Source organism: Hyalella azteca, unplaced genomic scaffold (genome assembly GCF_000764305.2).
Source record: "Hyalella azteca isolate HAZT.00-mixed unplaced genomic scaffold, Hazt_2.0.2 contig4316, whole genome shotgun sequence".
Classification (NCBI taxonomy): Eukaryota; Metazoa; Arthropoda; class Malacostraca; order Amphipoda; family Hyalellidae; genus Hyalella; species Hyalella azteca.
Genome location: NW_025934536.1, coordinates 406530 through 424518, shown reverse-complemented (window position 1 = coordinate 424518; position 17989 = coordinate 406530). Strand labels below are relative to the sequence as shown.

Below are 17989 nucleotides of genomic sequence, written 5' to 3'. Positions count from 1 at the left end.
ACACTTTACATATTCCACGAGGAATCACAGGAATAAAACGAACAAAAATGGTTCAATAACAACGAAGAATAACAGATGTAAGAGACGCAAGGACATAGTCCAGAAGACGACGAAAGGCTGTGAGCGCAGCGTCGTCGCTAATGAACTTCGCTCTAATTGCCGGCGAGAATATTTTCCTTGTCGCAGCAAAGCGAAAGAGAGATTACAATTAAAAGTTCTCGAGGAACTCATCGCCAAGGAAGGCTATTAAAATCAGCAAAAGTGGGACAGCTTCCTCGAACATGGAATGATCTAAGGGAGAGCTCGGAACGCGCACCTCTTGGAGTAATGGAGCGTCATGCCGAGTAACGTGGCATGCAACAGTTGAGTTTTGGGATACAATTAAATATAATAAAGCGTCAGGCCGAGTAACGTGGCATGCAACAGTTGAGTTTTGGGATACAATTAAATATAAACATAGTTTTTTTTTGTTAAGTTGCCAACGGTCATTTTCTCTGATGCCGCTCACGAAACTGTCGGTTTGAGGATACTTTTAATCAGTTGATATTCCTCCACGTGGCATGCAACAGTTGAGTTTTGGCATACAATTAAACAATATATTGTTGGGATACCACAATATATAGTTTTCTTGATCTTAAGTTGTCAACAGTCATTTTCTCTGATGATGCTCACAGAAGTGTCGGTTTGAGGATACTTTTAATCAGTTGATCCACGGCAGAATTTAGTCCTACATTTACCCAACCATCAGCAATATACATTAAATCAGCATACATTGTTACAGCAATAGTTCGAGATCCCCACAGCAGACATGCTTCGCTACTCCTTGTCTTTTCCTTCACTGAACTTTCATAAATGACTAATCATCAATAAGTTATTAATAATATTATGATAGCCACTATAACAAATTACGACTATTACTTCATTTCTTATCATAACTCGTAGAAGCGTTTAAAATCCATTGGTAATTCAACAAAACACTTGTTCTTGACAAAGTCAAAATACTTGAGCCGAGAAAGACGGAATCCCAAATGTCTCAAATAGACCTGCAGGCTTTGTTAATAGGGCCTGCACCCGTTACGTTAAAAGGAATTGATACGTTTAGATTTATACGCGAAAATTTTAATTTCAATAACAAGAATAATAACATTTTATAAAATATAAGTGAGGTACGAACAACCGAAGAATTTCTAGTAGATGACAGCTATCGTGTTTCTGCCATCGAGCTCCTGCAGGACCTGCCTTTCTCACCATACGTCGCCCCGGCCTCAGCGATACTTACGATCTGTGGAAGAAACAAAATAATCGTTAGAATTTGGATTCCAATAATTTTGATTCCAACTACATTTATACACAAAATATTGTACCAGCCTTCGATGCAAAAACTAAACTTACAATATGTAAACATGAACCGTTGCTAACTAGCACTTTTAAAAACAAAAAGAGTAAATCCTAATATAGGTGCGCTGGTAAGGATAATTTAAAACCAGAACAAACGACGAGCATCTTAAAATGTAAGTACATGCTGGTAACCAACATTTTAATAGAAGATTATTTACAATTGAGCAAACTATATTTTTTCTAAGGGCCTCCGTAAGAAAAAAATATTTCTCAGAGGCCCATAAAAATCCCCATCCCTAGCGAAATATTTTTCGATTTAATAGACAGAGATTTGTTTCATTCGAAATTTAATTGTACTAGAAATCGTGTTCATCGGTTTTTATAGGTGTAAGCTAATAAGTGAATTGCATACAAAGCAAAATTCAAATGAATTGACCAGCATTACGTATGTACCAAAACTCGTGCAAAGAAAATGTTTCGGAGTCCAGCTCCATATCGTTAGTTCATAGCACAAGTCCTAGAAACACAAATACGATCAATTAGTAAAGTAAACGGCCACTGTCAGTTATTAAAACGGGAACAAGCAAATTATGAAATGAAATGAACACTAGTAAACAGACCTGCCTATTTACTATTTCAAGGGGAAAGGAGATAAAGCAAGCATTCAGACTAGGCTTCTGTTTGAATATATACAGGGATTCTAAAATTCGTAATATGGATCAGTAACACTGATTGTATCAAGGTCTAGTGAACCTCGATGAGTAATTAATTTCAAATATTCTTAGGGACAATTCAAGACACAATAAATGAGTTGAGTTTGAAGAGTGCATTCATAAGAACGATCTAGCCATTTTCAAAGCGGAAAATTCAATTCTTTGAGGCAAGCAAAAAATTTAAAATTATCCAAGCGGAAAATTTAAAATTTTCCAAGCGGAAAATTTAATTATTTGATGATATTATGCATGAAATATGAAAAATCTTAGCACTTCATAATTTTCTAATGAAAATGAATAATACTTGGTATGTAGAACAAGGGACATTCACAACACGCGCACGTAATCCTATTAAGAGAAAGTTCAAGCGCAATTTTTTTTACAAGTCCAGCTTAAGTCGTTAATCTGACCAACGACATTTGAGAGCACCACCCGATATAAATTCAAGCATGAAAGGAAAAAATTTTCCCGTCTTTAAGATTTTTTTTATATGCTTACGTTGTATAAGATGCTTACGTTGTATACGATGCTCATATTATGTTTGATTACATTATATCACATAACGTATAAAAAGAGTCCCAACTGCACAGTTGTAAATATTGTTCTATTCAACAATCTTAGCAAGTTGAAGTGGATATATGACTAATAAAACTCTCAGTTAATATAACTATTGATCGGAGGAGACGGAAATTTGTTCTGTATTTTTCTCGTAATCCAAAAAAGCTCATTTATCGACTGATTTTTGCGCAGGGCACGCATGCAACATACCAGTAAATAAAGGAAAGAATTTGAAATTGAGCTATGTACGTGTTCGATATGAAATTCATTTAATGGGATTATGACAACTTGTCAAACAATAAAATGACATTTTCTTTCGTACCACTTGAACCTATAAGATAAAAATATCTATCTAGCACCATAGGAAAAGTCAATAAATCTTAAATCGGCACTTTTCCTTGTCAATGTTTCGAATTGGTCATGATCATATTTTCTGGGGGCCTAAGTGATGAATATACAAAAATTACACAATAAAATGATCCGTTAGACACCGAGAGGAAAATAACTCGATATAAGTGACTCGTATTGCGGCAAAAATGTTCATACGTACACAAAAACGTGCCAGTTGTCCAAACCAACCGAAAGCAAAATGCACTCGAATTTAATTCAAAATTCGATCTTCGAGACAAGAGAGTTTTGAAGCAAATTTTCACATTTAATCTGCAGCTTTCTCAAACAGGTGGCAGAGAAACACTGACAATTAAAGTAATGAAGGAGATAACATTAGAATAAATGAACAACTAATTCGTCTGCACTTCATTATATTCGTGACAAAACTCAAGGCAGAACACAGAACGTCATCGAAGCGGTCTCCACAAACCAGGAACTACCATAGGCATTGCATAAGAAACTAACATGTTTAAAAGATACGTATGAAGGAACTCGAAGAAGAAAAAGCCGCGATAATTTCAAGTGGTGAGAGCGACCGTGCAACAGTTTCATAGCATTCTTCGCATAACTTTGCAGCGAAACTTTACGCTCGCATCCTCACGGGAGACAAAAGTTTTTTTCACAGCGGTACACCTCACAAGTTAGAGATAATACACATGCTGAACCTGTTGCTTTGTTTACCGTCACAGCAGGTTGGAACGCCGCCCTGCCTCTACAATGTGGATAAAATGCGGAATAAGAGAAATCTAACCATAATGATTGAAAATGGAGTCATTAAATTCCATTAATTCATTAACGATACTAGGTACGGAACCATCAACGATTAAAATAACACAGTTTGAATGCCCAACCGACGATGCTTATTACTAAAATATCAAAGATTATGAAAATGAAAGTTCGAAAGTATAATCGACGACGTACGTAACTATAAAAAATTTTGATAGTAGCTCTTGAATTTACAATCTGTGACATTTTGTGGGGAATTATCAATTATTATAACATAGTTTGAATGTACCAAGCAACGGATGCCTCGATCACATAATTATCGGCAACATTTTAATTAGTTTTTTTTAATGAGAAATTGCCAATAATACTGCAATATTTACTCAAAATTTTCAGATAAACAATATGGTAATTTTGACGCTCAACTGCGAAAAAAGAAAGTAATTACAACCAAGTATTTTCGTCTACTCCCCTTACGCAACGATAAGATTGTCTTCAATTAACTCCAAACGTGCAATAAAAATTTTAAAGAAATATTTTTTTCACTTTAAAGCCGATTGTGTCGAAAAAAATACGAGATTAAACTCAAGGCAGCAGATTAGTGAAATATTGAAATAGTATCATAACAATAAAACCTAATCGTCAAAGTTGAAAGTAAAAGCAGTTATTTGTGTAAGATTCACATATCTGCTTCATATGAGTATCCAGTGAACTTCGCCACACAAATCGCCGAAAAATCTGCAACCAAAGCGCTGCTTGAGACATGCATGTATAATTCAATATCATCGTGTGACGAGAGGTTTCGTTCGTTTTCAAAAAAGCCGTTTATGCAACTATATTATGATTATTAATACTATGGCAGGAAATTATTAAGATTATGTAAGCTTATTAACATCTCCAGTATATCTCCGTATATTTTGATTGACAAATAAATGAATGAATCAAGGGAGATAATACCGTATTGTACATAATTCCTAAATACGTCCGCAGTGATCGAAAAATAAAGCAGTTGGGATTTCATGTAAACTCCAGTTGATCGAGGCTGTAATTTTTAAAATTAATATTACAGATTGTTTTTGCTGAATTATATGGAAATAAAGCGAACCTGACATGATAACATGAATTAATATAGAAATAAAGAAGTCTGCTATGATTGAATGAAAAGTCGAATAAAAAGTATACGATAACAAGGACATGGAATCAACACTGAACAATGAATACAAAGTCAAAACAAAATAATACAAAACAACAAGATAAATTGGCAACGGAATTGCAAGGTTTTGAAGATTGGAAATAAGCAAAGGCTTGTCTCATTGAAACGAGTTCTTGAACTGACAATACAGAAGCTAAAAATACTGCGTGTAAACATACAAGTGAGTGAAGTGACACTAAACTAAATTAGAATATACATGCATACTTCAACAAACTCCTTCAAAAATAATAGAATCAATAAATAAACATTGATATAAGTATACTTTTCTTTATAGCAATTATTGTAACATAGGATAATTTCTTATAATACTATAAAGTATTATACTATACTATAAAGATAAGATATACTAAAGATACTATAAAGATAAGGCTACTTTCTTTATAGCAATTATTGTAACATAGGTTACTTTCTTATAATACTATAAAGCTAAGATATACTAAAGATATACTATACGATACTATAAAAATAAGGATACTTTCTTCATAGCAATCGATCGTAAGAGCCTACGAGATGAAGAAGAGTTCAATTCTCAATAAAATTGCGCGATGCACTTAGGCGGCACAAAATTTAGAGTCGCCCCAGCTTCTGGTAATCCAAATCAGAAGCTGCCGCGTCTGTAAATTTTCACTGGGAAGAACTCCTACCCTAACAAAATTTAGAGTCGCCCCAGCTTCTGGTAATCCAAATCAGAAGCTGACGCGTCTGTAAATTTTCACTGGGTAGGCGGCACACGCGCGCGTCTGGAGCTGCAGGTCACAGCGGCTGTCATAAATCAAACGCGCTATTGAAGTAACGCCAGCCAAGAACGCGCGTCTCCAGTACAGCGCTTCCTGACTCGCTTCCCGTGCAGCTAAGTGCTTTGAAAACCACCTTCAGTAACCTGCAACCATGAATCAATGACCTACAACCATGAATCAATTCCGTGAACGCAACGCAAGTGCAGGGAACGCAACGCAAGTGAACGCAACGCAACGCAATCGTCAAGAGCGGAACGGCATAAATCAGTCAATTTTAGAAGCTGAAATTCTCTCAGATATGCGGTTATAATCTTTCAGAATCATGACGAAACTTCTGGTTTCCTTCGTAAGCATTTGCATCGCTCAGAAAATAAATCATTTCTCTTAGCGTGACGCGTGCATTTATGAGGAATCAACGTAGCAGAGTCGAAAAATAAATTACTTTGTGAAAGGGAAATGGGGTAAAATGCAATGAAATCACGTCAAGGCATTGATGTGCATTAAACAGATGCACGCAACTTATCAACAATTTACATCTTGCATTGTTAATAAGTGCAAAAGAAGTCTGCAACAGCAGTCGTATTTTAGTATTTCAACTAATGTAGCGTCAGTGGTAGTTATGTCGTAGTCGTTAGGTGGATAGTCGTAGAGAAGTACTCATATCGTAATCGTTAGGCATGAGTCGTACTAGTAATTATATCATAAGCATTTGGCGAACGTTCGAGCTAAATCGTTATCTCTCAGCAATAAGTCGAAATCTTTAAAGTGCGAGTCGTAGCTAAGAATGCTTGCGTTGAGACTTCAGGACTAAAAACACAACTAAATTAAAACTGTAAATATCTACATTACGAAAAGCGCCATTGACAATGGTACCAACGGTGATTTTTCACGCCATAAATAAGTAACGATAATATCATCATATAATAATCATATAAATAAACACCAAAACGCACAGCATACCCAGTAATGAACAATCTTTACCGCTTAAACAGCAATAGCGGCTGACTGCTTCAAACATTCTCACACTTGCACCTTGTACACACGCGACAATAATCAACGTACACAGCGATAGGTCTACATTTAAACGACTTTTTTTCAACACTGGATTCGCTATGTGCGATGCGGATGGTTTAAATACCAATTAAATAGAACAAGAATACAAGGTTAAAGATTGGAGCGTGAAAAGACGGCAGGAACAGAGACGATAGCTGCGTATTTCAGGGCTCATCTAGCGCGAATTAGTCGCAGCCAAACAAATTTCGCGGAGGTAAATCAGGGCCTGAGCCGCATAATCCGACCGGGCTTAGACCTGAGCTGGTCGACCTCCGACCAGGGCAACACCAGCACAAGTGTTCATACATTCAACCGACAAATAAGTTGGTTTTTCCTTTGTTCAGCGCTCAAATTTAAAATACGTATGTCGGACTGTGATCGTTGCGTCGAATGTTGAGAGCATTTACGAAAAATTATTTCATTTAAAGGAAATTCTCAATAATAAACTTACAAAGAATTCACTTCAAGAGCATTTCTCGGTTGATAAAAACAAGAACACGAGCGGGCAACATAGAAACAAAGATAAAGTATAAGAAAATGATATAATATATAGTATAAGAAATATAAGTATGATATAGTATATATAATTATATACGTATGATATATATACGTATAGAAATATTAGTTTGAGATGGCAGAATTTGTTGATTTATACGCGTGCGATTAACGACCAGAGAATAAATTGATTTAAATTATCAAAAAGTCGGACAATTCTTCAGATGACGTTGGTAGATCGAAAGGCATATATCGAGAAGTAGTTTTAGTTTAATAACGACGTCGTCGTTATTAAACGTCGTTATTAAACTAAAACTACTTCTCGATATATGCCTTTCGATCTACCAACGTCATCTGAAGAATTGTCCGACTTTTTGATAATTTAAATCAATTTATTCTCTGGTCGTTAATCGCACGCGTATAGAAATATACGTATAGAAAATATTGCTGGGAGCACAGCTCAACCGTTGTCATATAACGAAGGTTCGAACAGAAGTGGGCCGACAGTGTTTAGATTTTCGAACATGTGCTTGATGAAAGATAAACTAGAAAATAAAATATATTAACATAGAATGTACACTAGATATTTTAGTCTGCATTAAACGATAGAGGAATTTTACAGACAGGCGGAAACGATAACGTCATGATGATATGCATGGCGCTGCAAGCAAACAATACCTTGTTTGTTTAAAACATCAATATTCCAGACTGAGTCCATGGCTACTGTTATTCGAGTGAGGTTATAAATCAGAAAAAATCTGTAGCGAGGAGCCAGAGGTCTTTTCTGTTCTCTCCTGGAAGTCTTGGTAAAGAATTTTTTTTTTTTTTGAACAAAAAAACGAACTGTCGCGACCTAGGCTTTTGGAAGTAATAGTAATAACTTCAATAAATGGTTTGATTTTCCTTGAATCATGGAAAAGTGTAAAAACTTGACGTAATTATGTAAATATGAAGTGGCTAAACGAAAATGTACGCTAATAAGTCTTTGAAGTGTCTTTCAAAAGAAAAATACAACCGCGTGCACGTTATATGAATAAGAGGACATTTATCGGTGAGTCAACCAACGAGAATCAAATTGAACTTAAGCTAAATAATGCATCATCCATGGCCGAGTCATGGTGGATTCATAAAATTTGATCACTAATTATTTGTGATATGAGCTTTATTTTTGTTGTTCGATCGAAGTGATATTCCATGCATGCGATGGGCTGTGATAGAAAAAGCGTGGTTATATCAAAGTTAATGAAAAAAATGAACTGTCAGTACAAAATAAAGAAAGGAGCATGGGAAATAAAATTGAATTAGGGAAATAGATGAAAAAGTGAAATAAGATAAAACTCAGAGAAGATGGAAGAAATGAATAAGAAAATGGAAATCTTGAAGCTCCTCGAGCTCACGGCAGATCATAATTGCCTACTCCAAGACCCATAATTAGAGGACCTCTAAAATACTCTCAGTAATTTAAGGGAATAATGCGCCTCAAATTGGACAACTTCTCGAGTAACAGGAGAAAATGCGGCTTTGAATGTCCCCTGCCTTCCAAAAGAGACGAAACACGAGCGGTACAAAGGAATTTTTTGGACGGCCGAGGGAGCAGAGTCTCTGTGCTTCCTTATACCCGTGATTCATTTCAGTTGCAGAGGAAACGATGTTTGTACCAAAATCACGCTAGCAAAGCAGGAGTATAGCAATGAGAACAACATGCTCGTTTTACCGAGTAAAAGTTCTCTTGACAAATGCATGCCGCGATCTGGGACATAAAGTGAAACATAGTCTGCGCGGTTTTGTCAAAAAACCTGACGTTCCAATAATAATTAAACCAGCTGAAACTAGATGATATTCTACAAAATACTTGTAAGGCAAACTATACGTTCCTCATAAATTACAAAAAAGGTGATATAAAAAATCATTCTTTGATCGAACAAAGGTCAAATGTAATATCAGAGAAACATAATTACAGAAATGACGGTTTTCTCGCAAAATAAAATTAATTAGCGCAGTAACAATCTCTCCATACGTTTCCTAACAATCAAGAAAATGAACGGCCCGCACAGACAGGGCAGCTAGAGCGCAGTTTCATGGGTAAAATTTAGGGGAAAGGTGCGAGTGCAGGCCAGATAAGCAATAATTATTCTGGCAGCCCGAGACGCTTTTTTAGGGTAAGCATAAGCCAGGCAATCAAAACTAGGCAGGCTGCCAGGTAAATTTGGCGCTTTGGCAGCCCGAGTAGCCACAGAACTTGGGCGCCCTATAATTGAAGAGGGAAAATTTTTGCTAAGAGCTTTAAGCGAAGTTGAGGGCAGATGCGTCCATCGCGCTCATCTCTTTCCATGAGAGAACTTCGCTATAATTGCTTGCTTCCATCAACGGAAATATGAAACAAGCTCCATGCTTCGGACGCCTGGTTTGGCGAGTGCAACATCAGGCAAGGTATAACCCATTACGTGTAAATTTAGCTCAACCAGGAAACAATGTTACAGAAAAATTCATGAATTAGTACAGACATGAGAAGGTTAACTATATCACAAGAGGCTGTCGCAGTCAAATCATTTGTAAAAGAAATAGTTTAGAAAAATTAAGTTATTTTGCAATAACGGAATTACTTTTAAACTAATGACGACTATTTGAAATAACTCAACACGAGAAGTTGCTCAAAAATTGTAAGTGGAACCAAGACGAGCCTTTTACTACAGCTTGTATATCAAATAGCATACATCGGTTGGAATAGACAGCAACATGGTAACTTACCTCTCAGTGATAAAATGAGACAAAATCAAAAACCGTCGATAAACCATGTATATTTGATCCACTTCACTGGAAGATTTACGATAATTTGTTGAATGAAATATTCTTGTTAATATCAGTTCTTTGCCTGAGTTTTCTACAAACGAAAATACAAATAATTAATAAGTGGATATTTGCCATAAATCATAAATTGGAGAAGATGAGCTTCATACAATAAACGAATAAGGCAAATTGCTTAGCAGAGAGCCTAGAACAAATATATGTTTGTTTTCTATGAACAAACTCGTGACGAAGGAGTAAAATTTCAATTGAAATAACTTATTCATTTTCCAATTTATGCGAAACCAAACATATTCAATAACGTGGCAAATAAAATGCATTAAAATTAACAGCTTTGATAGAGAAGGTGTTGAACATCTAATTTCGCTAGCAAAAAAAAATACTGAAAAAAAGTTCGGTTGGTTATAAATTTCGATTGAGATGAGGCTTCAGTTTGGATTACTTGAACACAGAGAATATCGCAAACGATGCGGAATGAGGATGGGAACATTGACACAAAAAATATAACTCAGTACTCATTGCAGTGAGTGACAGAAAGCGCATTTTCTCGTCGACGAAAAAGTGAAGTCACGGACAGACAAACAGACAGACGGACATGACGAGCACAATAGCGCCTTTTTCCATAAATGAGAAAATACTCGAAAGAGGAAGAGGTAATGGAGCCTGTAAATCGACATAAGTGCTGATTATACAGCTGATTACGTCGTGCTTGTTCTCCCTAAACTAGTTTCAAAACTTGAAGTTGTAGTTTGGTGTTGAAGGTCAACCATCTCCGAAGTCGAGCAAAAAAATGCCGTCTATCGCATGCGGTTGATTCTTAAGCGACTAACAAAAGAACCATCAATGTAATCACGAACTCGCAAGCGTAAAAACATGAGGCCATGCGAATATATTGAAAAAATAATGAACTACAAATTGATAATGGAAAATTTTAAAACATAAACGGACCAAGAATTAGGATAAAAATGAGAAGCGGTTTTCCGAAGGTGAAAAGATCTTGAGGTTATCCTGCAATGACGAGCGTTACGGTGTAAACAGTCGCCTGTATACTGCAGGATAAACGGCCTACAGAACAGCTAACCTATACTGAAGGATAAGCGGCCTACAGAACAGCTAACCTATACTGAAGGATAAGCGGCCTACTGAACAGCTAACCTATACTGAAGGATAAGCGGCCTACTGAACAGCTAACCTATACTGAAGGAAAGCGGCCTGCTGAACAGCTAACCTATACGGAAGGAAGCGGCCTACTGAACAGCCAGCCTGAACAGCTATTACCGAAGTTAGGAAGAAGTGCCCCAAATTTGCACTGCAAGAGCTTAAGCTCAACAAGCTGAATAATTCAAGAAATTTCCGCACAGAAAAATGGCCCAACAAGTTAGCCGGACTATAATAAGTTCTTTTCTTTCGGGAGGTTTGAAGCGCGGTTTTTATGGGTTATGAAGCTTGGGAACGAGTCTAAGTTTCGAAACAGATATTCGAAGCTCCCGCAACGGGATATTCTAGATCAATCAAACAGTGATTCTTCAGGCAAACTGAGATTACTTAGGAAGCTTGGCATGTACGAGGAAAGAGTTTCCACATAAACATGACTTGAAAATTGCGAACAACCGCAACGCACCTGCGAATCGTGCCAGCGAAACTGTGCGCATCTAATGAGATATTCCGTCTCATGAGCGTACCACGTACTCCGTACTGCAAATAATATGGATTATGGAAATAATAATAGTAAATGAAAATGATTATAAAATTAGATAACATATCTGAAAATTTTACGCGAGTTGATCATTTGAAAAAGGGAAAGGACAATAGCTTATATAATTTAATTGTGAAAACGACAGAAATATCATATAATACCGACAGAAAAATCTGTTACTGGCGAACGAAGGGCTGGTGAGAGCCTTGCAGTTGCGACCTAAACCACTCGATTACTAGGGGCCACATATTAGCAGAGTTGAAGTTGAAGGCACCACTCACTAGTTGGGCCACATATTAGCAGAGTTGAAGTTGAAGGCACCACTCACTAGTTGGGCCACATATTAGCAGAGTTGAAATTGACGGCACCACTCACTAGTTAGGCCACATATTAGCAGAGTTGAAATTGACGGCACCACTCACTAGTTAGGCCACATATTAGCAGAATTGAAGTTGACGGCACCACTCACTAGTTCCGCCACATATTAGCAATTAGCAGAGTTGAATATAACGGCTTTTCAGGTCTATACCTAACATGGAGACGCCTCCTAGCTGAGCAGCGGCGCCGCCGCAGTTGAACTTTCCGCTAAAATTACTAATGAACGCCGAAATTTCCTTCGAAAGAAGCCAATCAAAAACGAGAAGCAAATCAATCGCTCTACGCGAAGCCCTCACGGGAACGAAGGAATAAAATGAGGTCGATTCTCAAGAACTCGCAGAAAAACAAGGAAAAATGCAAGGTGGAAATCAATGCATGAGGTTGAGCGTGGAAACATAAAGGGAAGTTCATAGACTTGAATTGTTCGTCGGCAGATGGGACGCTGATTGCTTCCGTGCACATCTAAGATGTATTGACTAACCAGCCCAGCAGTTTAGCACTCGTTATTAAATGAAGAAAAAACGAGTCTACTTCCCACCATTCTTATTCGGTCTTTCTCCATTCAAGCCTAAAAAATTAGTAACAGATTACCGGCTTTACTGAATTCAGAGCATAATTGATAACATTGATGAAATTCGAATTCTTGGTATCGGGAAGTAGAGGTATTTTGATTTAGAAATTAATCAACGCTTACGTGAACACATATGACGCAGCATTATCAAGACCAATTACTGCAGTAACTTTGACCAGTTTTGACAGTTGTTGCGCTTTGAGTACTTTCTTATACTTTGACAGCATCATTCAGAACTTATATGTCATTGAAGTGTGTTTATTACCATCGAACGAAGATACCCAAGAATATTGCAAAAAAATTATATTTTTTCTTTATATACATATATTTCTTCAAACAAAATTAGCAGCATAAATACAATTTTCCGCGGGATCTCTCTATTTCAACATTTCAAGTCCATAGACGATGAAATATTTGACCATCCAGCATTTCACAAGGCCACATACAGTTGGACGGAAGGATATGAAGTGCAGCAATGGCTTGCGCTTCTGGATTTTTTATTATAGCTTCGCACAAGTTCAAAAGAATTTTGATCCGCAAACATTAATATAAATTCATTAGAATTTAAACGTTGAAGGAATAATCAAGAAAAATATTCTGAAAACAGTGGCATGGGATTATCACTCACATGGCATCTAACTTATTCATTGCGCGATTACAACTTTTCCGTAAACGTATCAAGCATTACATTCGTTCAGTGAGAAAATGAACAACTAAGGTGGTGAATCTCTATGAACAACCATTTTCGATCTGTGATCAAACTGACTTGACTGTAGCATCACTCCACAAACAGTTCAATGTTATATCCAGAACAATACTTGAATGAGAAGAGCAAATCCAGTTCATTCATATTATTTAAGTTAAGGCAATATGTTATCTGTAATTAGCATCAATTACGAAATGCTTCGCCGTAGGCAAGAAATACAGATCACAGATATCGTACAAATTCTTTTGCCGATTCATGTTGGAGCGTAAACAGTGCCCGCACCCTATTAATCATTATCGGACCCTATTAACCATTACCGAATCCTATTAACAACCATTACCGAATCCTATTAAACGCGACCGAACCCTATTACCCATTACCGGATCCTATATTTATAGGCACTGTAATATTCATAGACGTCAGTCATCGTCTATGTCTATGTAATATTCATGTACGTATAATTAGCGAGCACGATAGATTTTTTCAGGCTTCTGCATGTAAGATACCAACGCAAATATCGGAGTAATGATTAGGTGGTCCTTCTGAACACCGCAAACTTTCCGGATGCTGCTAAACGAGATTTTCAAGCAATTTTAACGATGATTGTTCTTGAGCTCCCAAGTGAAGCAACAAGTAATTAATTTCATAGGAAGAATAATCAAGGGAGTCCAAGAACTACACCACCAATATAATTAAAAAAAAAATTGAGAAAAAAACTGACGCTGACAGAATAAAACTCTGGGAAAACGCACGGTCAAAACAACTCAACGTCACTAAACAACGTCAAAAGTTTTTAGTCAAAAGTTTTTAAATAACCAAAAATGGACGATTGGAGGGTTGCAGTACGCGTTATTTTTTCTCGTTTAGCGTATATCGAACTGAGGTAAATCTTCGATGCAAGCCAAGAAACCACGAAAACCCAAGGCAAGAACTGAAAAAAACTTCAACACAAACAGCGTTGCATTTTGACACTCAAGGCCCTCGAGTAAAGCTACATTGACCAGCCACCCGCGTCATGCATGCCGCAGCTTTTGCCGGGAGTTCCATAGAGATCGAGATTATTTCTCGAGCACAAGTTTGAGAACAAGAGGCAATCTGCAGGGCACTTGTAGAGGTCGTAAGACCTAACTCAAGACACATAAGGGAGCGGACCAGCCCATATTGGCCACTATGAGAACGTGATCCGTGCACCCATCCAACGCTGCTCCGACATGCGCTACGTAAGTCCAATCTTGCCACCAAGCCTAGCGAGCCGCTGCAAGCCTGATGCCAACAACACACTGCAGTCGGCTTGATATTAGCAGACCTACGAACGCTCACGCACCGACCGCATCAAATTCTCGTTAATGCGTCGCATGTTTCGAAAGTCATTAAAGCCTATCATACGAGAAGAGGCTTTCTTCTGAACGGACTTCGGGACTATATATAGCAGGTATTAATTTGGTACTAATTTGCCTAGATACGCCTAAATTATTTCAAGTCTTAATTTCTAAGCTGAAACTTTAGCTTTGCGGTTCCGCAAGTCTCGTATGAATAGAAAACTAATAGTAAATACACGTGTACACTGTACGCTAGTAATTTAGTAATTAGTAGATGGGTATAAATTAATTTGCCTGATCTAGAATACTAATACAAGATTAAACAATATCCTTGAAAAAAAACATATATTAATTTCTAAGAATATGTGAAGTCTCGCCGGTTGTTATAATAAAATTGCTCTTTTAGTTAATAAATGGCAAAGCCTTCTTGCTTTCTCACAGCAAAACATATATTATGAATTTAAAGAAAAGAATTTAGTATAATTGAAATATCTATGAAAGGCACATGAACAGAAAACACTTGAGTCTGACCCCATTTACTTCCATAAAGTTTACAGCAATGTTGCAGTTATAAGCTGCAATGTTTTGAAGGACAATTTACATTCATTTTCAGCCAATTCAGGTTCGATTGCATTATTTCATTAGTTTCGACATGTCATCTACCCCTCCATCTGCGGGAATTTCTCATAAGGTTACTTTTAATAACAAAAGATATATAAATACATATGAGGAACGCACGCGCTCAGAGCAGAACCTACAGCGCCGGGAAGAGCAGCTAGAGCTCTCACCCTCTAAACCAGGACGTCAGGAAAAGAATGTTTTTCCAGGGTGGAATTTTCGATAATTTAGAAAATACCTGCCAGGACCTCGAGGCGAAACGACACCTCGGCCCGACTGGTCCAGTTTTTGCAGGGAGGTCGTTGGTGGTGCGATCGCCAAGTTGGATGTACAAGAAAGCATCTTTTCGACGGGGTATTTTTGCGAGGGTTGTGGAGGAGGGTGGAGGAGCTACCCTGACAAAATTTAGAGTCGCCCCAGCTTCTGGTAATCCAAATCAGAAGCTGCCGCGTCTGTAAATTTTCACTGGGTTAAGAACTCCTACCCTAACAAAATTTTGAGTCGCCCAGCTTCTGGTAATCCAAATCAGAAGTTGCCGCGTCTGTAAATTTTCACTGGGTAGAGGCGCTGCGAGTTACACTATTGGCGTGCCCATTAATCACTCCCGCAAACCTTTCCGTTCTTCATTAGAGGAGCAAGGAGGGGTAACCCCGGCTCCCTGTCCCTCCCCTCCAGCTTGGGGCAGCCGCCCCCTCCCCAGATTTAAGACACATATCGAAAATCCAGACTTAATAGAAAACAGAGCAGCTGAGCGAGCGCAGGCCCAAAAATGCTTCAAAGAAACGAATTCTAGGAAAGACCGACGCCAAACATACCCTCCTTCCTCCATTTTCTTCGAGTTGCAAAAAAAAAAAAATGTTTGAAAGAGGCAACGAAGAAGATTGAAAATAAATGTGTACTATTTTAGTCATACGAAAATATAGGTATTCTCACTTCCTACATCCATGGGAGAGGATATAACTAAAAGATATTCCTCGTATGTTATCGTCAATTGGAGTATTTTACGATAGAAACTTCATTATAACTGATTTACATAGATAAACATTATCTGAAAATGAAACAGCCGAAGAGGCAGAGTTATTCCAAACGCTGGATGTTCAAAATAGCGATAAATATATATTAAACAGAATAAGCACTACAAACTCAACAAATTATTTTATACAACAAGAACTTGATTGTTATTGATAACTGAAATATACACTAATCGAACCACTTATGGTAAATACTTAACGCTTCAAAGTTTAAACAAAATACGCCCATAGCTGTACCAATAAGGAAAGTGATGCTTGCGACAGCGAAGTACATCTGCCGACAACTGATACTTAAGCACGAGCAATAGACACCCAGGCTAAGAGACTGGCGGCTGGAAAGAAATAGCTGTCTTCCTCAAAGCTTACTAAAAGTTCCCTCAATCTGTAAGAGCGCAAGTGGACCGCAATCGGCGATAAACGAGAAGGATGGAAAGCGACGAGGGCTTCTGGGGTGCGGAAACGGTCGCTTTCGAGGCCAAGTTTTCCACTCTCTGCATCTTTGGGCTAAAGTTGCGCGTCGATCCCATTCTATTAAAGATTCTCACTTTGGCAGATCCTTCAATCCCTTTTGGAGAGCACTGCAATTCCTCTATAACAGATTGCCTGACCGGACCAAGCTCTATTGCGCGCGCGCTTCTAACTGCGTCTGGGGTACGCTGCGTAGTGGATGTCAAATGAAGACCCAAGTAACGTGTGTATATCTTACAACATTTTCGGTATGAAGAGCAACAAGTAACACCAAATTCATAAGAATGTACCACCAAAGAGTGAAGTCGAACGTTAAAAAAGAGTACAAAAATATTACATGTTGTTACCAGAAAACGCACGCACAGAGGTGCTTCGATGAAGGTTTCAATTCTGTCTTCAGTCCGGTATGACAAAGTCGAGCTTAAATCGAAACTTTATTCAATTTGTACACTAGGTACAAATATGCTTGGGCAGAGATTTAATCGAATTCTCATCCCACAACCGATAACAAATGAAATCGAGCTGAGCTAAATTTGGGACAAATATGCTTGAGCAAAATTTTAATCGTTTTCTAATCCCACAACCGATAACAGATGAAATCGAGCTGAGCTACTGGGACAAATATGCTTGAGCAGAATTTTAATAGTTTTCTCATGCCATAACTGATAACAGATGAACTCGAGCTTCACTTAAATGGACGCTTTATGATTCGGTGGCTAGGTCTCGCCTCGGTCCTCTGGGCAAAGCCAGCATCCGGCTTCTAAATTGGCCATTATTAGCACAAAGGGACAGTTGGTGGGTGCCACTAATTCACAAGTATTGCTCCCTTGAGCTTACACAACACTCACACCCGCTCTGTGCCTGCCCTATGGCCCTGCCTTGATCTTCCTGTCTAGGCAAACTTTAACCCATAAATAACGAGGTCCATTTGCAGGAGGAAGTGAGTAGTCTCAGAAGCTGAATAAAACGTGATATCTTCACCAAGTGGTTATCCGGTTTATTGATGCTCTCAACTAATTTACAAGAGTTGACATTTTTAATGAAACGAGTCTGTTCTCTGCACAGCCCGTTGGCAGAGAGGATCGTCTCTGCACGTCCCGTCAGCAGAGAGGATCGTCTCTGCACGTCCCGTCAGCAGAGAGGAACGTCTCTGCACAGCCCGTCGGCAGAGAGGAAC

At 38.0% G+C, this 17989-nt stretch overlaps 1 protein-coding gene across 1 annotated transcript in view; it reads right to left on the bottom strand.

Moving 5' to 3' along the window:
• Window positions 1–17989, bottom strand: part of LOC108682264 (tyrosine-protein phosphatase Lar) — a 340083-nt gene that overhangs the window by 105506 nt on the left and 216588 nt on the right. Inside the window, exon 4 of the mRNA XM_047879960.1 lies at window positions 2179–2181. Coding sequence (XP_047735916.1) covers window positions 2179–2181 — 3 coding nt within the window. The remainder of the gene's footprint in view (window positions 1–2178; window positions 2182–17989) is intronic.